This window comes from Staurois parvus, unplaced genomic scaffold (genome assembly GCF_062004578.1).
Source record: "Staurois parvus isolate SC_StPar_1 unplaced genomic scaffold, SC_StPar_1.0 ptg000389l, whole genome shotgun sequence".
In the NCBI taxonomy this organism is placed as follows: Eukaryota; Metazoa; Chordata; class Amphibia; order Anura; family Ranidae; genus Staurois; species Staurois parvus.
The window spans coordinates 3,998,079-4,024,135 of NW_028318185.1; the positions used below are offsets into that span (position 1 = coordinate 3,998,079).

At 43.5% G+C, this 26,057-nt stretch overlaps 1 protein-coding gene across 2 annotated transcripts in view; it reads right to left on the reverse strand.

Moving 5' to 3' along the window:
• Positions 1-21,014: 21,014 nt before the first annotated feature.
• Positions 21,015-26,057, reverse strand: part of NDRG1 (N-myc downstream regulated 1) — a 94,386-nt gene continuing 89,343 nt past the window's right edge. For both annotated transcript variants that reach the window (XM_089685948.1, XM_089685949.1), the window contains one exon: positions 21,015-23,362. In XM_089685948.1, coding sequence (XP_089542074.1) covers positions 23,124-23,362 — 239 coding nt within the window. In that variant the 3' untranslated portion in view covers positions 21,015-23,123. The remainder of the gene's footprint in view (positions 23,363-26,057) is intronic.

Here is a 26,057-nt window from a genome sequence, read left to right on the forward strand (position 1 = left end):
GGACACTTTGTAACAGAGCTCCATCCATCCCCGGCATTCCTGGCTCTCCCGCTCCATGAGCTTACCTCCGCATCGGGTGAGCCGCACAAACTTAGTGCACGACCGAGTTATGGGGAAGATCGGGCGCTGGAAGCCCCCTCCCCGCCGCTGATAGATCCGTGGCCTTCCGCACTCCAGCTTTTTTTGAGTAGGCAGGCATCCCTGGACTCTGGTACCGCTCCCAGTCCGCAGAGGAGCTCCGGACGCCCAGCGTCGGCTGGGGGCACATCAGAACACCCCACCACGGATCCCCCTTCTATCTTTACCCATAGCAGCATCCAGATGGACGATCCCAGGCACCTAGCAGCAGCAGGGGGGACAGCAGACCATCCTTCTATAGGGCACTCCACAGCCCCATCCCCTGACCCAGCAGTGCAGCAGGCCTCATCTACTTTAACAATGTCTTCTTTGGAAGACAGACTGCAAGTATTTTTACGCAATATCACTGCTACTATATCTGCTGAAGTTGGGAAGCTGTCCTGGATCTTAGGGGGGAAATTGCAAAGATTGGGGACCACACTGACCAACTGGAGACCAAGTTTAATGAATTGGTACAATACGTCCATGTTTTGGAAGATGATAAGGCGTACCTGAAGCATTCCATGTCCCAAATGCAACTTCAACAGGAGGACCTGGAAAACATGGAATGCCACCAGAACATCCATATTCGCGGTATGTCTGAAACAATTTCTGATTCCCAACTTCAACGCCACTTACTCTCCTTTTTTTCCGCAACTGCCCCTATGGTCCCGGAGTCAGATTAGCGGTTGGATAGGGTTCACCGCTCTCTGGGCCTGAAACCTCCTGAGAGTACCAGACCCCGTGACGTCATTGTCCGTTTCCAGTTCTTTGAAAGCAAAGAGGCCCTGCTGTCCTCCGTGCACAACAAATCTTCCCTGGAATTCAAAGGAGACAGACTCCAGCTCTGCAGTGACCTAGCTCCGATTACCCTGGCTAAACTGCGGGCTCTGTAACCGGTCACCGTACATCTCCAGCAGCATCACGTCCCCTATCGTTGGGGATTTCCCTTCACGTTGGTTGTGTCCAAGGACTGCTCTCAAGTTACCCTACGTGACCTTCTTGAGGCGGACACCCTCCTCAAACACCTGGGACTTCCAACTCTACCTGATGATGCATCCTCACTGCCGCCTACCCCGTCCCGCCCTTCCACCACACCAAACAAGATCTGGACACCAGCTCGTAACACCCGGAAGTGCCTTTCCCATACCCCTCAACGCCCACGACCTCCTAGATCGGGTGATGTATCTACCTGATGGCCCTCCTGGATGACCTATTGGGGCATTTCAGGAACCGCCCCTTCCCCAATTTTTGCACCGTTATTGTCTTTCTTACCGTGCCCTGTTTGTGTACATTTATTTTGTTTTTCCGTGCCGGGATTGACACTTACCAAGATGTGTCAGTTGTCATATTGCCCCCGAACCTGTCTAGCATTAGGCCTAGATGACTCGGGTCTGTTTAACTGTCCCAAGTTTATATTTTCACTGATATCCTTGTTTCTTGCTGTAACCCTTACAGTTTATGTTTTGTGTGTTGCATCCGTGTATTGGATTTTTGTTCCTATTGTTCTTAGTTTTGTCTCATTGATGATACCTCAATTATTCTCTATATTGGTACACTTGCTATTTGTATCTTTGCCTAATGATGACTTTATGATTATTATCATATAATGTCAAAGGTCTTAACTCCATCCAAAATCGGTGGATGACTTTGACGGAATTCCGATCCTCAGGAGCAGACATTATTTTCGTCCAGGAAACTCATTTTAAATCGACTGGCTCTTTTCGTTTTGCCTCAAGGTTTTTTCCCCAATCCTACTCGGCTTTTGATCCCACTGGGAAAGCAGGACTGGCAATTTTGATCCGGACACACTGCTCCCTTCAGGTCATTTCCTCCAGAGTCGACCCATGGGGTCGTTACATCATTTTGGAATGTTTGTTTGGCGGTTCTCCCCTTATCTTGTTAAATTTGTATGCCCCGAACGTGGGTCAACTGCAGTCTCTTTCCCAAACACTTGCCAAATTGAATGCCTTTTCTACACCACACATGATCATCGGAGGTGGCTTTAATTTAATTATGTCCCCCCACAAGGACAGAAAGGTCCTTTTTGAATTCACCCTCTCGAAGCGGCAATGTTCCTCTTCAAAATCCTTTTGCAAATTGACAAAGGGAACATCGTCTCTTTGATGCTTGGTGGATCAGACATCCCCTGCATAAACAGTTTATTTTCTACTCCACCCCACATCACAGCTTTTCCCGCTTGGACCATTTTTTCGTCTCCGTCCCTTTACTCCCTCTCTTGATTTCATCTGAAATCAATCATGTCACGTGGTCCGACCACGCTTCTCTGACTCCGAATCTTTTTTTTTTCTAACTCCCTACTGAAAGCCTGCCATTGGCATCTCAATGAGACTTTCCTTACTACAACCCATCTCCGCGAGGAACTCTCTCAAGGACTAGACATGTATTTTTGACACAACGTTGACTTGGTGACCTCTTTCTCAACCCTATGGGAGGCCCATAAGGCCATTTTTCGGGGACTATGTATCTCTATGGGCTCCCGTTTGAAAAAAATTTCAGCCAGCGCTAAGGCTTCCCTCATTCGCCAATTATCTTCGGCTGAATGTCGTTTGCTTGCAAAGCCATCTATTACCGGGCTTCGTAGAGTAACTTCTCTCCGCGACCAAGCCAAGCCATCGACTCGCGTAGATCTGTACAATCCCTTCTTTGGGTCAAACAGAAATTCTATGAATTTTCCAATAAACCCCATCTCATGCTAGTTAATCGACTCAAAGTTAATCGACTCAAAGCACAATCCCCCTCAATGCTGCCAGATTACCTTCTTCAACTGGATGGTGACCCTACCTATGACCCTCATGTAATGGCCTCACACTTTGGAACGAATTATGAGAACCTTTACAACTGTTTGACCCCAGACCTGAATCCCCCTCTTCGAAAAATGTCATGTGATGCCTTCTTTGACCTTCTCTCTCTCCCGCAGCTATCACCCTCTGACCTCTCGGCCCTTAACGCAGACATCTCATCTGAGGAACTTTTCGAGACAATCAAACAACTCCCCTCTCACAAATCCCTGGGCCCTGATGGACTACCCTATTCCTATTATAAGACATTCATAGGTACTTTGTCTCCCCATCTTCTCTCTCTGTTCCAAGATCTCTTATAAGGTGTCGCCCCTCAGGCTGATTTTTCACATGTGTATATTTCCGTAATTCCCAAGCCTGATAAAGACCATTCTATTCCGGACAATTATTGCCCCATTGCCCTATTAAATTCCGTCTACAAAATATTTACTAAGATTTTGGCCAATAGGCTGTCCAGATTCATCTCCAAGCTCATACACAGGGACCAAGTGGGCTTTGTGCCGGCTAGACATGTCGCAGACAATACCAGGAGGTCCATTGACCTGATTGATTTGGTCAGCCGAACTGCGACCCCTGCTATATTGCTGAGTTTTGATGCTCAGAAAGCTTTTGATCGCCTTAGCTGGCCCTACATGTTTATGGTCTTGGAGAGATTTGGTTTCCGGGGTCCATTTGTGGCAGCCTTGAAGGTTCTTTATTCCTCCCCTTCTTCAGAGGTCAGATTAGCTTTGTTCCTCTCACCTCCCTTCCAGATGTCAAACAGTACGTGGCAGGGTTGCCCACTTTCCCCTCTACTGTTTATCCTCTGCCTGGAACCACCCACCATTTCGGATAGTTTGTTTCCGAATGCTCCCTTGGGCCTCAGCCGATCTTTTCCAACTACGCCACTTGGTCCATCCTGTGACTCGGAAACTTAAATCTTTCTCCAATATTCAGAAAAATGCCCACCTACCTCCCCAACACTTCTATGTCTATTTGCAGATACGCCATTTATTTTCTACCTTATCACCCTTAATGACTTTGGAAAAACCTACCCCCTTTGAGTGCCTTTGTTTTCAGGACCCACATCAAAGGGGCCCAATCTCTAATACTAATAAGCTCCATATGGACATCTATCCTTTATCCAATGACACTCATCTAGATATGCATAAATGGTCCCAATTTCTCCGCTGTGACATTGACCTGGTGCAGTGGAGAAAAATATGGGAAAATGCACCCAGATCTTCTATGTGCGTAGTCTTTAAGGAAAATACATACAAAATCATGATGTTTTAGTACAGAACCCCTGATGTGCTCCATGCCGAGTGCTTCTCCTGCCTGCTGGCGATTCGGGAGGGAACCTGGCTCGCTTTATCATATTATTTGGGAATGTAGGTTCATCACTCCCTTCTGGGAAGAGGTTCTGTCCTTGCTACGATTGTTACTGCATGCCTCCAACCCTTTTAAACCCCTTTATTTTCTATTTGGCTTGCCCTTTCTGGGTCTCCCCAAACCGTTAAGGAAACTATCCGTGTATATTCTGACGGCGGCCAGGAGAAGCATTCCAATGAGCTGGCTCTCCTCCACACCCCCTTCAATCTTCAATATTTAAGATTATTGGAGACATCAGAAAAATGAAATATCTAACCACTTGACATGCCAACTCTATAATCGTATTTGAAGCAGTATGGAACCCATGGGACGTTTATATACAGTGGGGCAAAAAAGTATTTAGTCAGCCACCAATTGTGCAAGTTCTCCCACTTAAAAAGATCATGCAACTCAGCATTTTCTCCTACAAACCCGACGAGTTGTGTTTCTACCAAAGAGTTCTATTTTGGTTTCATCTGACCATATGACATTCTCCCAATTCTCTTCTGGATCATCCAAATGCTCTCTAGCAAACTTCAGACGGGCCCGGACATGTACTGGCTTAAGCAGGGGGACACGTCTGGCACTGCAGGATCTGAGTCCCTGGTGGCGTAGTGTGTTACTGATGGTAGCCTTTGTTATGTTTATCCTAGCTCTCTGCAGGTCATTCACTAGGTCCCCCCGTGTGGTCCTGGGATTTTTGCTCACCGTTCTTGTGATCATTTTGACCCCACGGGTGAGATCTTGCATGGAGCCCCAGATCGAGGGAGATTATCAGTGGTCTTGTATGTCTTCCATTTTCTAATTATTGCTCCCATAGTTGATTTGGTCACACCAAGCTGCTTGCCAATTGCAGATTCAGTCTTCCCAGCCTGGTGCAGGTCTACAATTTTGTTTCTGGTGTCCTTCGACAGCTCTTTGGTCTTCACCATAGTGGAGTTTGGAGTGTGACTGTTTGAGGTTGTGGACAGGTGTCAGTTATACTGATAACAAGTTCAAACAGGTGCCATTGATACAGGTAATGAGTGCAGGACAGAGGAGCCTCTTAAAGTAGAATGTACAGGTCTGTGAAAGCCAGAAATCTTGCATGTTTGTAGGTGACCAAATACTTATTTTCCACCATAATTTGCAAATAAATTCTTTCCAAATCAGCCAATGTGATTGTCTGGATTTTTTTTCTCATTTTGTCTCTCATAGTTGAGGTCTACCTATGATGCCAATTACAGGCCTCTCTCATCTTTTTAAGTGGGAGAACTTGCACAATTGGTGGCTGACTAAATACTTTTTTGCCCCACTGTATCTCTGCTCAACCTGCTCAAAATGTATGGGCTTGATTATCTTTCCACTGTTGCTTTATTGACATTGTATTTTTTTTTCATTTTTTTTTTATTCTCTCACGTTCTTATCGATGAGCCTCTTTTTTTCTCCTTTCCTCAAATTTCATGTATTTATGTACATGTGAAAATTTAATAAAATGGTAATTACAAAAAAAGCAGTGGTCACGTGTTCTCTGGAGTGACCAATCACGCTTCTGTGTCTGGAAATCCGATGGACGTGTCTGGGTTTGGCGGTTGCCAGGAGAACGGTACTTGCCTGACTACATTTGGGAAGTGTAAAGTTTGGTGGAGGGGAGATTATGGTGTGGGGTTGTTTTTCAGGGGTTGGGCTTGGCCCCTTAGTTCCAGTGAAGGGAACTCTTAAGGCATCAGCATACCAAGACATTTTGGACAATTTCATGCTCCCAACTTTGTGGGAACAGTTTGGGGATGGCCCCTTTCTGTTCCAACATGACTGCTCACCAGTGCACAGTGCAAGGTTCATGAAGACATGGCACAGGGAGGGTACAACTGTTTCAGCTAGCACTATACGTTGCCATCTGAATAAAAATTGGCGTTATGGTAGGAGACCTAGGAGGACCCCACTGCTGACACAGAAACATAAAAAAGCCAGATTGGAGTTTGCCAAAACTTTCCTGAGGAAGCCAAAATCCTTTTTAGAGAATGTGCTGTGGACAGACGAAGCAAAATTACAGCTTTTTGGTAAAGCCCATCATTCTACTGTTTTCAGAAAAAGAAATGAGGCCTTTAAAGAAAAAAAATGCAGTCCCTACAGTCACACATGGTGGGGGTTCACTGATGTTTTGGGGTGCTTTGCTGCTTCAGGTACTGGATGTCTTGACTGTGTACATGGCATTATGAAATCTAAAGACTAAAAAAGAATTCTGGGGTGTAATGTAGGGCCCGGTGTTGGGTCTCCATCAGAGGTCATGGGTTTTACAGCAGGGCAATGACCCAAAGCACACGTCAAAAAGCCCCCAGAAATTATTTCGGACAAAGCACAGGAGAGTACTGAACTGGCCAGCAATCAGTCCAGATCTCAATCCCATAGAGCTCCTGTGGAGAGATCTCAAAACAGCAACTGGGAAAAGGAATACGAGGAGAAAGACAGGCACATAGTATGGCAGTCAATGTATGAAGTATAAAATTCCAAGTGGGCAGGGGTAGTCCAGTAGGCACTAAGGGCAAGCTGCGATGGAGTGAAGCATGCTCTGCGGTAGAAGAAACAAAGGAACACAGCGCCTGTGTACTGTAATTATATTTAATAAGAAGCAGGGGTGGACTGACAACTCATGGGGCCCCCAGGCAATAGGGGAACATGGGGCCCCTGTGTCCTTGCCCACACTCAAAAAAGCCTATAAAAAAGGTACCAGGGGCATTTCATGGGGCCCCCTACTGACCCCGGGCCCTCGGGCAGTGCCCCTGATAAGAAGATAAGTAGAAACTCACATCTTAGTGTTTAAAAACAGGCTCATGTGGTGGAGAGGTAAAACATCTCTAGCCAGATGTAAGGTGGCTTGTACCAGAAGGAGCCTAGGTCCGCCAGCAGATGGTGTTGTGTATGTGTAGCATAGGTGGTGAAGCCTGGCAAAGTCTCCAAGATGTCCAAGGTCAGTCACGTTTGGCGTCTGATGTCATCAATGTGCGACGCGTTTCTGAGCATGCACGGGACGAGCGTCACCCGGTGAGCTCTTTCATCAGGCAGGGAGGAGCACGGAGAGGGGAGAGCCTTATGTAGATCGAGGAAGGATGATGGACGGGGCCGGGGGTGGAGAAGAGTGAGCAGAGAGTGGTCACAGGACAGCAGAAAAGAACATCCATGACCGGGACAAGGAGACTGACACTGGCAGAAGGATACTATGCATTTTTGTCTCATACCAATACAAACAAGAGAAATAAACATGAGAATGCCGAAAATTTTGAAATTGCAATAATTTTCTGGGCGAAGTGGTGCATTATCTGACAGAAATGCAGGACGGACAATATTTTTGGCCATGACTGTATATACACTCACTGGCCACTTTATTAGGTACCCCTGTTCAATTTCTTGGTAACACAAATTGCTAATTAGCCAATCACATGGCAGCAACTCAAAGCATTTAGGCATCTAGATGTGGTGAAGAAAACTTGCTAAAGTTCAAAGCGAGCATCAGAATGGGGAAGAAAGGGGATTTAAATGACTTTGAACTTGGCATGGTTGTTGCTGCCAGACGGGCTGGTCTGAGTATTTCAAAAATTGTTAATCTCCTGGGATTTTCATGCACAACCATCTCTATGGTTTACAGAGAATGGTCCGAAAAAGAGAAAATATCCAGTGAGCGGCAGTTGTGTGGATGAAAATGTCTTGTTGATGTCAGAGGTCAGAGGAGAATGGGCAGACTGGTTGGAGATAATAGAAAGGCAACAGTAACTCATGTCAATATGGACCAAAATGTCAGAGAAATGTTTCCAATACCTTGTTGAATCTATGCCATGAAAAATTAAGGCAGTTCTGAAAACAAAAGGGGTCCAATCCGGTACTAGCAAGGTGTACCTAATAAAGTGGCCAGTGAATAAATATATATATATATATATTGTATATACTGTATATATTCTGTTCATATCTGATGTCCCATGCAGTTAATTATTTTACGTAAACTCCACATTTTTGGGATCATGGCCCTTTAATACCCCGTATACGTCCTGTGTGGTTTTTTTTTTTAATGCGTTAACACTGGCTTGTGTTATTTTAAAATATGAACGCCTACACTTTATAAATTTTAATAGCCGATAAAGGCTTCTTCTAAAAACAGGATTTCCCAAAGCGATATGAATTATTTACTCTTTCATTAATTATCAAGCGTGGTAAGTGACGGTAATGGTGGGAGATTGTTTATTTAAAGAAATGAGATTGTTCTCCGGAAAGTTTATTAGTTCCACAGAATTTCCACAACAGAGCTTGCTACAAAAATGTATCTTTTAATCCCAGCTCTGATCTCAGTAATATGTTCATGATCAACCTAATTCTTGGCTTGATGGTGTTTCCCATCATAACCCAAATCAACCCTCAAAGAAGCCATGAAGATCTATGCCTTCAGCAATTTAATAAATGATGTTCTTGATTGAAGATGACACTCGGCTTTCCTTTCAGGCTTGCACAGTTGCACAGGCTCGTCTCATGTACTGAAATGGCTTACTCTGATTTCACTGCACACTGTGAGCTTCTCACAATGTGCATTAGAAAATATATGGAATTGGGGCTTGAGAAGTGTTACCGTATTTTTCGCTCCATAAGATGCACTTTTTTCCCCCCAAAAAAGGGGGGAAAATGTCAGTGCGTCTTATGGAGCGAATATGGAGCGGCCAGTCCGGTATTTCCACCGCTGCGTGTCAAAATAACAGGCCGGCTGCTCAGCTCTGCAGCAGGACCTTATGGAGATGACTGCTGACCTTTGGGGAGGGGGGGGGAGCAGGTACCTGAATTTGACAGGTACCCGCTCTTACTTCCGCGGAGTTGTTCTTTGATCTTACCTGTTCCTCTATCCAGCGGCGCGCTGTCTTCCTGGCTTCTGTAGTGTGGGCGCTGGGCTTGACAGGCGGTACCTGGGACACATGACAGATCCCAGAAGCCACCGGACCAATCACAAAGCGCAAGTGCTTCTCGCTCATGCGCACTGGGCACCCGGCTGTCATGCCGAGCGCCAACACTACAGAAGCCGGGAAGACAGCGCGCGGCTGGATAGAGGAACAGGTAAGATCAAAGAACCACTCTGCAGAAGTAAGAGCGGGTACTTGTCAAATTCAGGTACCCGCTCCCCCCCCCCCTCCCCAAAGGTCAGCAGTCATCTCCTGTACTGTCCACAGTCTCTGGTCATCCCTGTGCTGTCCGCAGTCTCTGGTCATCCCTGTGCTGTCCGCAGTCTCTGGTCATCCCCTGTACTATGTCCGCAGTCTCTGGTCATCCCTGTGCTGTCCGCAGTCTCTGGTCATCCCCTGTACTATGTCCGCAGTCTCTGGTCATCCCCTGTACTATGTCCGCAGTCTCTGGTCATCTCCTGTACTGTGTCCGCAGTCTCTGGTCATCCCCTGTACTATGTCCACAGTCTCTGGTCATCCCTGTGCTGTCCGCAGTCTCTGGTCATCCCTGTGCTGTCCGCAGTCTCTGGTCATCCCTGTGCTGTCCGCAGTCTCTGGTCATCCCTGTGCTGTCCGCAGTCTCTGGTCATCCCCTGTACTATGTCCGCAGTCTCTGGTCATCCCCTGTACTATGTCCGCAGTCTCTGGTCATCCCCTGTACTATGTCCACAGTCTCTGGTCATCCCTGTGCTGTCCGCAGTCTCTGGTCATCCCCTGTACTATGTCCGCAGTCTCTGGTCATCCCCTGTACTATGTCCACAGTCTCTGGTCATCCCTGTGCTGTCCGCAGTCTCTGGTCATCCCTGTGCTGTCCGCAGTCTCTGGTCATCCCTGTGCTGTCCGCAGTCTCTGGTCATCCCTGTGCTGTCCGCAGTCTCTGGTCATCCCTGTGCTGTCCGCAGTCTCTGGTCATCCCTGTGCTGTCCGCAGTCTCTGGTCATCCCTGTGCTGTCCGCAGTCTCTGGTCATCCCTGTGCTGTCCGCAGTCTCTGGTCATCCCTGTACTATGTCCGCAGTCTCTGGTCATCTCCTGTACTATGTCCGCAGTCTCTGGTCATCTCCTGTACTATGTCCGCAGTCTCTGGTCATCCCTGTGCTGTCCGCAGTCTCTGGTCATCTCCTGTACTATGTCCGCAGTCTCTGGTCATCTCCTGTACTATGTCCGCAGTCTCTGGTCATCTCCTGTACTATGTCCGCAGTCTCTGGTCATCTCCTGTACTATGTCTGAAGTCCATTAATTCAGAATTTTTTTTTCCTGTTTTCTGCCTCTAAAACCTAGGTGCGTCTTATGGTCAGGTGCGTCTTATGGAGCGAAAAATACGATAGTTATGAATGGTTAAAAGTCCATAGGATAAACACAATACAGCATCTGCGGCAGCAACCTTAGGAGTAAAGCTAGAACTATGTAAGTATAATTGCAAAAGAGACAAAGGGGCGCCAGACTAAGTGCAGCATGAGGAAGAAGTGGAAAAGCGTTACCGCCCACTCCTACGTCATCACGTTTCCCCGCTGACATCATGTCCGGTCCGGCGCCATCTTGCATTTCATGCTGGCTATCGCGGAGGATGGCCGCTCTTGGATGCCCCCCCCCCCACACGGAAGAAAAATATATTTTAAAAACATTCTTCCCAAATATATTGCCATATTGCCATATATTTAAAAAAATATACTTTTGAAATATATGCTTCAGAATTTTTTTAACATATGAAAAAAGTCATTTTAACATTTATTTTTACATATATTTGTAAATGCATTCCAAAATTGTAGATTTGTATTTTTAAAGACATATAGTATATTTGAAATGTATTTTTAAAAATATTTTTCATATATTTTGTATTAAAAATGCATTTCAACATGCAGTATATATATATATTTATTGAAATATATTTTGAAATATATTGAATATGGCCAAAATTGTAGTATTTCAAATATGTGGCAATATTTTTAAAATATATTTCAGATATATTTTTCTTCCATATGGGCCAGCCTCACAGCTCAGCTACGCAGAGGATACCCTGACCATAAACTACTAAGGCTACCCAGTTCAACTTGTCAGCCAGCCCCAGTCTAACAATGGCTTTTCCACAAGGAACATGGATAGTTATAACTTATCAAAGAGGGGGATAAGATAGCCAGTTCAACATGCCAGCCAACAACCAAATTAACCTGTCTAACAATATGCGTTTAAAAACAGGGGTTTAGTTAGCACACATTTGAAAATACATACTGCACGTAAGCCACAGAACCACATCACGGCATCCCGACATTGTGTTGTCCTAACCAGGAACGGACTGACCATTTGGAAACTCGGGCACTGCCCGAGGGCCCGGGGTCAGTGGGGGCCCCATGAGATGCCCCTGGTACCTTTTTCATAGGCTTTTTTGAGTTTGGGCAAGGACACAGGGGCCTCATGATCCCCTATTGCCCGGGGCCCCATGAGTTGTCAGTCTGCCCCTGGTCCTAACTCTACAATTTTTGCAGTCCTCATAGTAGAGGCACATTTATTTAATGGATAGACCAAGGACAGGTGATCCGAGGGAGCCCACCCCTCCTTAAAGGTACGGGAGCAAAAAGGACACCCAGCATATAGCACAATGGCAGCCAGGGTATCCAATACATCCACAGACCTCCATTACATTGTGCGAACGAAGTGGGTCACCACCCTGGTCTATAACTGGCTTTTTCAGCAGTGAACATGGATGGGCATTAAACATAAACTACTAAGGCTAACCAGTTCAACTTGTCAGCCAACCCCAGTCTAACAATGGCTTTTCAACAAGGAACATGGATAGGCATAACTTATCAAAGAGGTGGATAAGATAGCCAGTTCAACATGCCAACCAACAACCAAATTAACCTGTCTAACAATATGCATTTAAAAACAGGGGTTTAGTTAGCACACTTTTGCAAATATATACGTAAGCCACAGAGCCTCGTCACGGCACCCCGATATTGTGTGGTCCTAACTCTATAATTTAACTGGTTAGCCTTAGTAGTTTATGTTTAATGCCCGTCCATGTTCACTGCTGAAAAAGCCAGTTATAGACCAGGGTGGTGACCCACTTCTTTCGATACCCTGACCACCCTGACAGCCGGAACCATAGGGGTGATACCCGTAGGATTTGTAGATATGTCTGCCGCTTCCAATTTCTAGTAAGTTGCCAAAAGTATGTGCTTTAATAAACAGCACTAACTTTATGCTGCACTTAGACTGGCGCCCCTTTGTCTCTGTCACAATGTGCATTAGAAGCTTCAGCAAGTCGGAACCAACCTCATTTCTAGGCTGGAGGAAGTTGAACATTATTTAGCTCATTCCTCCGCAGCCTGACTACCCCTGGCCTGCCCCTTTCATTCTTTGGATTTCAGTTCTTTCAGTCATGGAGGCTCAAGTTTGTCTGTATGAAATAAAACCTGCCTTGGATCGCCCATTCCTCCAGACTGAGAGCATGAATGCTCTGCCATCCAACAATACCCTGGAGCTATGAACGCTGGCGGGTGATGTCACTGTCCTATGGGATTTAAAGATATTGTCGTCCGGACCAGCGGGAGAAGTGCGGTCACATGACTGCATAGAAAAACCTAGAAAAAATGTATTTAAAGCGGAGTTCCAGCTGAAACAAAAAAAACTGTAGCTGCTAACTTTTAAAATACAGACACTTACCTGTCCCTCGATCCTGCCGTATCCTCACCATGGCTGGTTTCACACGCCGTCTTCTCTCCACGGCACCGACATCTTTAGTGTGGGCACTCGGCTGTGACACCTTGCAGCTTCACAACTGGGTGTCCACTGCGCATGTGCGAGAAGCGCTCTACTTTTTGAATGGCCCCGTAGTCTTCTGGGACCTGTCACATGTCCCAGAAGACTACGGGGAGGGAGCAGGGGAGGACAACTTCCGCTTCCGATCGCCTTAGGCGATCGCAGCAGAAGTGGGAGCGGGTACCTGTCAAATTCGGGTATCCGCTCCCCAAAGGTGCCAATCCTTATTGGGGAGCGGGGGACAAAGACTTAAAGTGAAACTTCCCCTTTTGGGTGGAGCGCCACTATAAATGATGATTTAATAGAAAATGTCTGTGGGCAGTATCAAACCAATGGGTAAGCAACATTTAACAAGTATATTGTTGTGTACTCTTGGTCTTTAAAGTGATTCCAAGCATAATTTTTTATTTCTTTAAAATAGTTTACATGGCATACTTACCGGTACCTGCTCTGTACAAAGGTTTTGTATAGCGCATCCCTAAACCTTCTCTTCTGGGGTTCTCTACCTGTCCTCCTGGCTCCTCTTCCTGGCCCCTTCCCCCTGCTGAATGCCCGTGCGGTCTTTCTCCTGAGCCTGCTTTGTGTATCTATTAACACACAGAGCATGGCTTGGTCCCACCCCCCAATCCCTCTTTACTGGCTATAATTGACAGCAACAGGAGCCAATGGTTTCCACTGCTTTCTCTGAACCAATGAGGAGGGAGAGAGCAGAGAGAGGCACTGCCCTCGGACACAGCGCTGGATTAAGATCAGGCTCAGGTAAGTATAAGAGGGGAGGCTGGTAGGGAGCTGCATACTGAAGGTTTTTTATACCCTAATGCACAGAATACATTAAGGTAAAAATCCTTCAGCCTTTAGAACCACTTCAAGTACTTATGTTGAAGTTAAAATAAAAAGGAAAAACTACAAATGATATGATCTTTGATGACAGCTCCCAATGGACATCAAGAGAAACAGAAAAGATTATCTTTGCATACTCACCTCATTTGCCTTGGAATATCCAAAGAGAGAAAGTACATTTTCCCCTACTATACACACAAGAAAAAAAAGAACAGTAACATTTTTAGTTTAAACCAGTTTTGTTCTATCTGAACTTTTTGGTTGACATTTTGTTTTATCATCCTTCTTAAAGTGTATCCATAGACATCTATAGATGATGAAGAATGGAATTAAATTTAGGACACAGTTGGCCAGCTTTAGTAAATCTCCCCCAATGGTATCTGGTACCAGTTCAAATTGCCCATTATGTACCTGGTAGTTATTCACCTTTATGTTTTTGGGAATGTGGACTATTGGGGATGTTTCATCATATCTGTTGTACCTATCTGGTGGTCCATATCTTTTTACTTCTTACCACACTTATGCGATATGAGATTAAAGGTCACTCTTCTATGTGTCAGATCAACTGGTCTTTTCAAGGCTCAATGCAAGCTTATGGTCCAAGTCCTCACTTTTGCTAAGCAGACAATTGGTAAAGCCTGGAAAACTCCTACTCTTTTGGTAGCTAAAACCACTTTGAGAGTCACACAGAATATGCTACATGAGCAAGATATCCAACACAATGGAGAAGTACTCAGCTATCTGGTACCTTTGGTTTATACATTTTCTTCCACTTGGAATAGGTGTTGGTCTACTAGGCCTTAGAATAGGGTTTGACTATGGCCCTACCCACCAATCCCGCCTTCCCCTTGCTTTATTCTCTCCGTTTATACCCAATGCCCAATGTACCCTCCAATGTATGGATTAGATGCTGGTCTACTAGGCCTTAGAATAGGATTTGACCATGGCCCTACCCACCAATCCTCCTTCCCCTTGCTTTATCCTCCCTGTTTATACCAAATGCCCAATGTACCCTCCAATGTATGGATTAGATGCTGGTCTACTAGGCCTTAGAATAGGGTTTGACCATGGACCTACCCACCAATTCCCCTCACCCTTGCTGTATCCTCTCCGTTTATACCCAATGCCTAATGTACTCTCCAATGTATGCATCTCCTTTTCTCCCTCACCTTCTTTTGCTCTACCTCCCCCCATGCCCCCCACCACACACACACTTTTTACTCCATTCTCTTCTATGTACCTCCATTATCATCCCAAAATCAGACATGATCTGATCAAGACCAAAAATTCCATTGTTCTTACATCAAGTTTCATTGAGCATGACATTAATGACTTGTCTATCCATTACCAGCCAGTGGGTAGGTCAATTTCTGTTACTGTTAAAGTAGTAGTAAACTCTGCTGAATTTGAAAAGTAGAAGCATGCATATGTTCTCAGTACTTGGTTTGGGCCCCTTTTGCAGCAATTACTGCCTCAATGCGGCGTGGCGCTATCAGCCTGTGGCACTGCTGAGGAGTTATGGAAGACCAGGATGCTTCAATAGCGGCCTTCAGCTCTTCTGCATTGTTCGGTCTCATGTCTCTCATCTTTCTCTTGGCAATGCCCCATAGATTCTCTATGGGGTTCAGGTCAGGCGAGTTTGCTGGCCAATCAAGCACAGTAATCCCACGGTCATTGAACCAGGTTTTGGTGCTTGTGGCAGTGTGGGCAGGTGCCAAGTCCTGCTGGAAAATGAAGTCAGCATCCCCATAAAGCTCATCTGCAGAAGGAAGCATGAAGTGCTCCAAAACCTCCTGGTAGACGGCTGCGTTGTCCCTGGACTTAATGAACTACAGTGGATCAACACTAGCAGATGACATGGCTCCCCAAATTAACACAGACTGTGGAAACTTCACACTGGACTTCAAGCATCTTGCAGTGTGTGCCTCTCCATTCTTCCTCCATACTCGGGGTCCTTGTGCCTCTCCATTCTTCCTCCATACTCGGGGTCCTTGTGCCTCTCCATTCTTCCTCCATACTCGGGGTCCTTGGGCCTCTCCATTCTTCCTCCATACTCTGGGTCCTTGGTTTCCAAATGAGATGCAAAAGTTGCTCTCATCAGAAAAGAGGACTTTGGACCACTGAGCAACAGAACAGGTCTGTTTTTCTTTAGCCCAGGTAAGACGTTTATGATGTTGTTTGTTGTTCAGGAGCGGCTTGACAAGAGGAATACGACATTTGAAGCCCATGTCCAGGATCCATCTGTGTGTGGTGTCTCTTGATGCACTGACTCCAGCCTCAGTCCACTCCTTGTGAAAGTCCCCAACACTTTTGAATGGCCTTTTCCTGACAATCCTCTCCAGGCTGCGGTCATCCCTGCTGCTTGTGCACCTTTTTCTTCCACACTTTTCCCTTCCACATAACTTTCTATTAATGTGCTTTGATACAGCACTTTTATGCACAACTGTCAGGTCAGCACTTTACCATGATTGTGCACCTTTTCACAATATTCTCATTTTCTGAGATTGTGGATTTGGGGTTTTCATGAGCTGTAAGCCATAATCAACACAATGATGACAAATCACGGCTTGAACTATCTTGCTTTGCATGTAATGAGTCTATCTCATATATCAGTTTCACCTTTTAAGTTGCATTACTGAAATAAATGAACTTTTGCACGATATTCAAATTTTTCGAGTTTCACCTGTATGTATATAGTATATTGTCTTAGCTAAGGCCATGCTACAATCCCTGTTATTATTATTTAAATACAGAATATTTAAAGTGTTACTAAACCCCAGACCCTGCATTCACTATATCTGGTCTCCCCGGACCCTGCATTCACTATATCTGGTCTCCCCGGACCCTGCATTCACTATATCTGCTCTCACCGGACCCTGCATTCACTATATCTGGTCTCCCACAGTACACACAACATGGAAATGCAATTATTTCAGTAAACATAAACTGCTAAATCCCTTTTCTCATCAACACTATATAGCAGTCTTGTGACTTCTATCAGTGTCCAGCTGAGCACTGATTAAAACTTGTAGGAGGAGTTGTTTCTGCTCTAGGAGGATGCAGAACCCCTGACCTCTGTCTGGACAGAGCTGATTGGCCCTGTGCTGATCACATGCACTCTCCCAAGAAAAAAAAACAAAAAAAACTCTCTAGCAATACACACCAAACTAAGCATGTGCAGAGTGACTCCACACGATATGTCTTATCAGGAGATAAGAGGGGGACACTGGAAGAAGGAGAGGATCAGATTTCCCTAGACCCTGCATTTACTATATCTGGTCTCCCCGGACCCTGCATTCACTATATCTGCTCTCCCCGGACCCTGCATTCACTATATCTGCTCTCCCCGGACCCTGCATTCACTATATCCGGTGTCCCCGGACCCTGCATTCACTATATCTGCTCTCCCCGGACCCTGCATTCACTATATCCGCTCTCCCTGGACCCTGCATTCACTATATCTGGTCTCCCCGGACCCTGCATTCACTCTATCTGGTCTCCCACAATACACACAACATGGAAATGCAATTATTTTAGTAATTATAAACTGCTAAATAAATTTTCTCATCAGAAGTTAGAGCAGTCTTGTAACTTCTATCAGTGTCCAGTGGAGCACTGGTTAAAGCTTGTAGGGGGAGTTTTCATTCTGCTCTAGGAGGATGCAGAACCCCTGAACTCTCTCTGGACAGTGCTGATTGGCCCTGTGGCCCTGTGCTGATCACATGCATGCTCCCAAGAAAAAAAAAAACTGAGCATGTGCAGAGTGTCTCCACACAATACGTCTTATCAGGAGATAAGAGGGGGACACTGGAAGAAGGGGAAGATCAGAGAAGTCAGGATTAAACAGCATTTTTTACACAATGCAGAGGATTAACCCCTTAGGTTCCACAGTGAGTATAACAAGCATGCTTTACTGCATATACAGACTGATTGTACTGTTGTGGGTTTAGTAACACATTGATAAAAACTCTTTTATCATATAGTAATTGTGATTCTTGGAGTGTCTATAAAGTCAAGGTCTATATTCCCAATACATTATGTTTCTTCTTTTGTTGTAGGTTTCCCTTACTTCCTGTCCTGTATAAAGGGAAGCCAGCCATACATCGATCTATGTATGGGTAGGCTAATTGTACAGAAGTCGATCTTCCGATTGATTTCTGTACAATCATCCCGTTGGAAAATTTTGACACGATCAGTGCCGTCGGCTATAGCCGGCATCGCTAATCAATGTATTTTGACAGCTAGGAAGTCTCCCCACTGTCAGAGTACAATACCTCAGCAGGAGTGATTCCCCCCATCCACATGAAATGTGTGGATGGAGAAATCGAGTAATTTTTTTTTCATTCAACCTGCTGATTAACCACTTGCCCTCCTGAGGATTCCTGACCAGGCCATTTTGTGTGTTAGGGCGCTGCATTACTTTAACTGACAATTGCGCTGTCATGCAACACTGCAACCTAATTAAATTTATGTCCCCTTTTCCCCATAGATTGAGCTTTCTTTTGGTGGTATTTGATCGCCTGTGCATTCTTTATTTTTTGCTCTATTAACAAAAATAGACCAAAAATTTTGAGAAAAAAACAATATTTTGGACTTTTTGCTATTAAATACAGTTTTGTTCAAAATAACAGCAGTCAGACATCACTAACCGGATCAATCACTGTTTTTGGTAGAAATGATATTTCTACATGGCAAATAATTTACTAGCAGGTGTAGTAGAGTAATAGAAATCCAACCGACCCAACAGTCATGACATGCATGCTGCTGATTCTGTGTCATTGAATCACTCATTGAAAGGGGCATGTTCAAAATAATAGCAGTGTGGAGTTCTATTAGTGAGGTCATTCATTCTTTGAAAAACAGGTGGTAATTATTGCCCTTATTTAAGGAAGGAAGGCAGCAAATGTTGTACATACTGGTTACAGTGCATTTCTCTCTGAAATTCTGAGGAAAATGGGTCGTTCCAGACATTGTTCAGAAGAACAGCGTACCTTGATTAAAAAGTTGATTGGAGAGGGGAAAACATATAAAGAAGTGCAGAAAATGATCAGCTGCTCGGCTAAAATGATCACAAATGCTTTAAAATGGCAACCAAAACCTGAAAGACGTGGAAGAAAGCGAAAAACTACCATTCGAATGGATAGAAGAATAGCCAAAATGGCGCGGACTCAGCCAACAATCAGCTCCAGGAAGATGAAAGAAGGTGTGACGTTTCCTGTGAGGACTGTTACAATTAGAAGACGCCTATGTGAAGCCAAGCTATCTGCAAGAAGCCCCCGCAAAGTCCCACTGTTGGAAAGAAGACATGTGCTGAAGAGGTTACAATGTGCCAAAGAGCACATTGACTGGCCTAAAGAGAAATGGCGCAACATTTTGTGGAGTGATGAAAGTAAGATTGTTCTTTTTGGGTCTAGTGGGCGGAGACAGTTTGTCAGACGACCCCCAAACACTGAATTCAAGCCACAGTACACTGTGAAGACAGTGAAGCATGGTGGTGCAAGCATCATGATATGGGGATGTTTCTCATACTACGGTGTTGGGCCTATTTATCGCATACCAGGGATCATGGATCAGTTTGAATACATCAGAATACTTGAAGAGGTCATGCTGCCTTTTGCTGAAGAGGAAATGCCCTTGAAATGGGTGTTCCAACAAGACAACGACCCCAAACACACCAGTAAACGTGCAACATCTTGGTTCCAGACCAACAAGATTGACGTTATGGAACTTGTGGGGTGACATAAAAATGCAGTTTCTGAGGCAAAACCAAGAAATAGAGAAGAACTGTGGAATGTCGTCCAATCATCCTGGGCTGGAATACCTGATCACAGGGGCCAGAAGTTGGGTGACTCCATGCAACACAGATGTACAGCAGTTCTCAGAAACAGTGCGACTACAACCAAATATTCATGAAGTCATTCAAAGGAAAGCAAAATCTTCAAACATTTTTCAGTTTATATAGTGAATGTTTGAGTTTGTAAAGAAGAATACAAACACTGCGATTTTATTGAACCGTCTAATATTCACTTTTCTTCCATTTTTTTAGAGGAACAACACAAATTTGATGTATTTTTCTTCATGTTATGATTTGGAATAGAATGTGTCGTGTTCCCAATGCATTTGTGTGGATGGAAATAAAAGCTATTAGAAGGATTTTGAGCTTTATTCACTTTTTTCAACACACTATTATTTTGAACACAACTGTATGTCCAGTAAAAAAAATTTAAAAATCTAATTTTGTCATAAAATGTATTCTGCGACATGTCTTTGCTAAAAAAAAATCAATATGTGTAAATTAATTGGTTTACATGAAAGTTATAGTGTTTACAAATGGCAGTATAGATAATGGGATTTTTTTTTTCTACTAGTAATGGCGGCGATCAGCGACTTTTAGCGAGACTGCGGCGGACATTCTGACACTGGGGGGGGGGACTAACTTGGTGTCACTAACACCCCAGTGACACCAATACAGTGATCAGTGCTAAAGAAAGCACTGACACTGTACTAATGGTACTGGGCAGGAAGGGGTTAATGTAAGGGGCGATCAAAGGGTTAACTGTGTGCTAGGAGTGTTTTACTAGGGGGCGGGGGGTGTGTTCTTCACTGTAAGCACACTTGTCAGGATGGCTGTACTGTGCACAGCCATCCCGAGCAGTGTGCTCAAGCTGACAGGGAGGAAGATTGTTTGTAAACAAAACAATCTTCCTCCCCGTCGGAGATGCTCGGTAATCACCCAGTGATTGACATCCGTGGCCGCAAATGGCGGCGCAGGTAGGGCACGCGCGTGGCTCACGTGCACTCCCTACCCGGAAATGCAGAATGACGTATATATATATGATCCTGTGCACAGGTGCCGCCCTGCAGCAGTATATCTGCTATAGGGCGGTCCCAAAGTTGTTAAACAACAAGAAAAAACTATTTATGTATAGGCTGCTTTAGGGGAAACCTCTCTAATGGAGTCCCAGATAGGAGTAAAATCTGACAGGGGCCCCCACTTTCCCCATTGTATCCAGAGTTTTAAAAAATTGGGTAGAGATACACTTTAATCTTGAACTAAAAATAGAACAGCTGTTTGTTTTTGTAAACAATTGAATAGAATACAAAGCATGCCTAAAAATAAACAAAGAAGACTTTATACTGTGAATCACAAAACAGAGAAACTCAGAGACACCCCAGTGCAAAGTTACCAGTTTATTGTTCTTTAATAAATACAATGATCCCAATTGTGTATACACAATGTGCTCCTTCAGCCTGGACAAGCTAGAAATCACAGTATTTTCTGCTCCAAAACACTTTAAAAATAAAAAAATATAGAACACTGGATACTATTGAGTAACATAGAAGACGGGCTAAAGGATTTGAAATCAACACATTTACAAAGTAAAAGCAATGATTAGAAGTATTTTGCAGTGATAAAACATTGATTTATCAAAAAAAAAAAAAAAAAAAAAGAATATAGAAGAGTTTCATTTATCTTTAAAGTTATTCAACAATATGATATATTTTATTTATTTTTGTTTTGTTACTTTCAGGTGACAAGGATTACATAAAAAAAATCAATACAATAATTAGCAGCAATTAACAGTTAAAGATATTGTTTATTAAAACAGATTTATCATCAGCACCAAAGCTCATTTTATCTTTTTCTCAATAAGAAATGGCAACCAAAATATATCATCTTAGTATTTAAACTACAAACTTGCTTTTTCTTGATCTGAATATTATAGAATTATTTAATAATACATTTTAACATTTCCATTATATGTTGTCTATTATGCAAATTTTTTTTTTTAAGAAAAAAAAAACATTTTTTGGGGATTTAATAAACTGAAAAGCCCAGAAAATCTGCAATTAAAAAAACTCAAAAAAATTAAGAAAAAAAAAAAATCATATCTTATAATTATATAGGAAACAGCCAGAAGCCGGTGGTTATCGTAAAAACTATTTTGTTTTCTACTATTTATAAACTATCAAAATAGATTTTAAATGAACAACACTTTTATAAATATTTTAATTGCATATTTACACATTTTTGCGATATATCACGTTCTGCAGCCTATTTTGAGTCTTACTTCTATCGGAGTCTAATGGCATCAACGTTAAACACTAGAGAAACACAAAATCTAGTACTTGAACCATTAACTAAACACTTTTTTGCTTTTGATGCTGCTTTTGATAGAAATTATGTTGTTTCTACCCTTTTTTTCCAGCCTGTCACAGCTCTAAAGTCGTCTTGCTGGCAACAGCTGGTCTAGCTAAAAAGAAAATAAAAAATACAAAAGTGGGTGTGACAGTATGATCCCAAAATTTAATCTATAAAAGTGCGAATGATAGAGGTACTTCTACAGCTCGTATTAGAAAAAAAAAAAAGAAAAAATACAGTGCCAACGTGACAATATTTGTAAAGTTTACTGATGAGCTGATGACTTTTACAATGACTGGGTCCTCCATTAAAATGATCGAAAGCTGTTACAATTTAACTCAAGCCAAAACTTTTTTTTTTTTGTTTTAGTTTCAGATAAAGTGGAACATTTTTTAAACAATTGGTGGATTTTTGCTACTGTTTGTACCCCACTGGCGGGATTACTTTCTTACTTTCTGACTCCTAACACAGAAAGCCCTAGAAAAGGTTCTAATCATTTATTATTCATTTATTTCAGGTACTTACATAGCACCATCAATTTACACAGCGCTTTACATTTATATAATGTACATTCATATCAGTCCCTGCCTTCAAGGAGCTTGCAATCTAAGGTCCCTAACTCACATTCATACCTACTAGGGTCAATTTGGACAGCAACCAATTAACTTACTAGCATGTCTTTGGAGTGTGGGAGGAAACCAGAGGAAACCCACACAGGCACAGGGAGAACATGCAAACTCCAGGCAGGTAGTATCGTGGTCAAACTGACAACTCTAGGCAGACGTGCTAACCACTTAACCACTTGCATAATTGCTCATGTAATCTAAAACTTAAAAAAAAGGTTTGGCTAGAGTTCAACTATTACACCTCAAATATCAGACTTTTGGTCAATACCACAGGGCAAAATTTTAAAAACTAAATGGAATGAGCGTGACTACTAATGGCTAGTACATGGGGTGACGGCCTTTCAAAACAATCTTTGGTCCTCATAGCTCTGTTTACAAGCGTGAACACCAAACTTCATCTCTTGGTGGTCTGAGACCTCCCAGAGGTAAAAGTCAGGTCAATATGTACAGTTGGCAGATTAGATTTCATCGGTGCAAATTGAGCCCGATGGGAAGGAGGGGGGGAGGGTTGGGGGTTTAACAAGAAACCTCCATGGATTTAACGTTGTTGTGCTCGTCCATTCTGGTGTCCGTGTGAGAGCGCCCCCGGTTCCCTTCTCCAGTCTGCGCTCGGCTGCGGTTGCCTTCACCGGTGTGGGAGCGGCTGCGGGAGCCCTCGTTGGTGTGAGATCGGCTCCTATTACCGTCCATGGAGGAGACGCTGGCACCAGAGTTGGTTCGGGATCTCATCAGCCTGGTCATGCTGGCTGCCGGCACTGTGAAAAGAGGTTTCAAAAATTCTAAAGCACTCTTAATGAAGATCATAACATACATTTAAAATATGTGAATACCTGTCGCACGCTCAGCCCAAATGCCCATAGCAGTACAGAAATCTACTTCAGGAGGTCATATAAATTGTTTGCTTACAACACATATTTTATTATATTCATATGAATTTTCAGTAAGTACACATTCAGAGATATTATGGTAACATTATGTCAGGACATGCATCACCTGATGGTGGCACTGTGCTTCCCAGAGCAGAAGGTTGTTGTTCCGGGGTCCACCAACAGGTGTCTCCCACCAGCCAGCAGATCCTAGTAATCAGATTCCAATTGATGCTGGCTGCTGGGATGGTATTTAGTTCCTCCACTAGTAGTGCCTCTTACTCCAGTGTTTTGTTCTGCTGCCAGATACTGCGTGCCACTTATTCTGATCCTGACCCTGATCTTGCTGCTGCCCTGCATCCTGTGCCCTCATGCTTCTTATTGGCTCTTCTTGTTTCTGAGCCCAGTTTTAGTTCCCCCTTTCCATCTGCTCCCTGCACCTTCAGTTTTCCCCTGCTTTTCTGTGTTCCCCATGTTGTATATAGTGAGTTGCTTGTTAGTCTTTCTGTGTTTTAGGTTATTTAGTAGGGTATTCTGTCACTGGGATCCTCAGTCTCCTAAGTAAAGTTACGCAGATTTGACCATCCCTTCTGCCAGGGCTGTCTTAACAGCATCATGGGCCCCTGGGCAAAGTACTGCACTGGGGCCCCTACCAGCCTGCCCAAATTTCTGCACCTACTCTCAAGAATTAAAGTATAAATTGTTAATAGAATTAAACATATATGAGGGTTCTTCAAAAAGTTTCCAAATTTCTTAAACTCTATTTTATATATATATATATATATATATATATATATGTACAGTGGGGATCGAAAGTTTGGGCACCCCAGCTAAAAATTTGTATTAATGTGCATAAAGAAGCCAAGGAAAGATGGAAAAATCTCCAAAAGGCATCAAATTACAGAATAGACATTCTTATAATATGTCAACAAAAGTTAGATTTTATTTCCATCATTTACACTTTCAAAATAACAGAAAACAAAAAAATGGCGTCTGCAAAAGTTTGGGCACCCTGCAGAGTTAATATCTTGTACTGCCCCCTTTGGCAAGTATCACAGCTTGTAAACGCTTTTTGTAGCCAGCCAAGAGTCTTTCAATTCTTGTTTGAGGTATCTTTGCCCATTCTTCCTTACAAAAGTCTTCCAGTTCTTTGAGATTTCTGGGCTGTCTGTCACGCACTGCTCTTTTAAGGTCTATCCATAGATTTTCAATTATGTTGAGGTCAGGAGATTGTGAAGACCATGGCAAAACCTTCAGTTTACGCCTCTTCATGTAATCCCCCGTGGATTTCGAGGTGTGTTTAGGATCATTATCCATTTGTAGAAGCCATCCTCTCTTTAACTTCAGCTTTTTCACAGATGGCATCAAGTTACCATGCAAAATTTGCTGAAATTTTATTGAATCCATTTTTCCTTCTACTCGTGAGATGTTCCCTCTACCACTGGCTGCAACACAACCCCAAAGCGTGATTGATCCAACCCCATGCTTAACAGTTGGACAGAGGTTCTTTTCAATAAATTCTGTGCCCCTTCTTCTCCAAACGTACCTTTGCTCATTCCTGCCAAAAAGTTCAATTTTAACCTTCACAGAACTTGTTTCCAAAATGCATCAGGCTTGTCTATATGTTCATGTGCAAAGTTCAAACGATGATTTTTGTGGTGAGGATGTAGAAGAGGTTTTCTTCTGATGACTCTTCCATGAAGACCATATTTGTACAAGTATCTCTTTATAGTGGAATAGTGTACCACAACTCCAGTGTCTGCCAGATCTTTCTGGAGGGATCGTGCAGTCAAACGTGGGTTTTGAATTGTTTTTCTCACAATCCTGCGAGCTGTTCTGTCTGATATTTTTCTTGGTCTTCCAGATCTTGCTTTAACTTCCACTGTTCCTGATGACTGCCATTTCTTAATTACATTCCGAACAGAGGATATTGACATCTGAAAACGCTTTGCTATCTTCTTATAGCCTTCTCCAGCTTTGTGAGCGTCAACTATTTTCAGTTTCAGTTTTCTAGACAACTGCTTAGAAGAACACATGGTGCTGATTGTTGGGGCAAGGTCAGATGAGTCTGGGCATTTAAAACCTTTGAGATTGACATCACCTGGTCTTCCCAGACGATGATTGAGAACAATCCATGACACTGGCAGGTCTCAGCTTTGCAAAGGGGGCAGTGCATGCTATAAATTCTGCAGGGTGCCCAAACTTTTGCAGACGTCATTTTTTTGTTTTCTGTTATTTTGAAAGTGTAAATGATGGAAATAAAATCAAACTTTTGTTGACATATTATAAGAATGTCTAATCTGTAATTTGATGCCTTTTGGAGATTTTTCCATCTTTCCTTGGCTTCTTTATGCACATTAATACAAAATTTTTAGCTGGGGTGCCCAAACTTTCGATCTCCACTGTATATATACAGAAACTTCTTGAAGATCATTCGTATTTATTAGTACTTTTAATAAAATCAATCTTAAACAATAGGAAAACATGCCATAAATCAAAGACAGAAAAACAAAGGGCACGGTACGGGGGGCAGAAGGGCACAGTATGGAGGGGACGAGGGGGGAACAATATTGGGATCATGAGG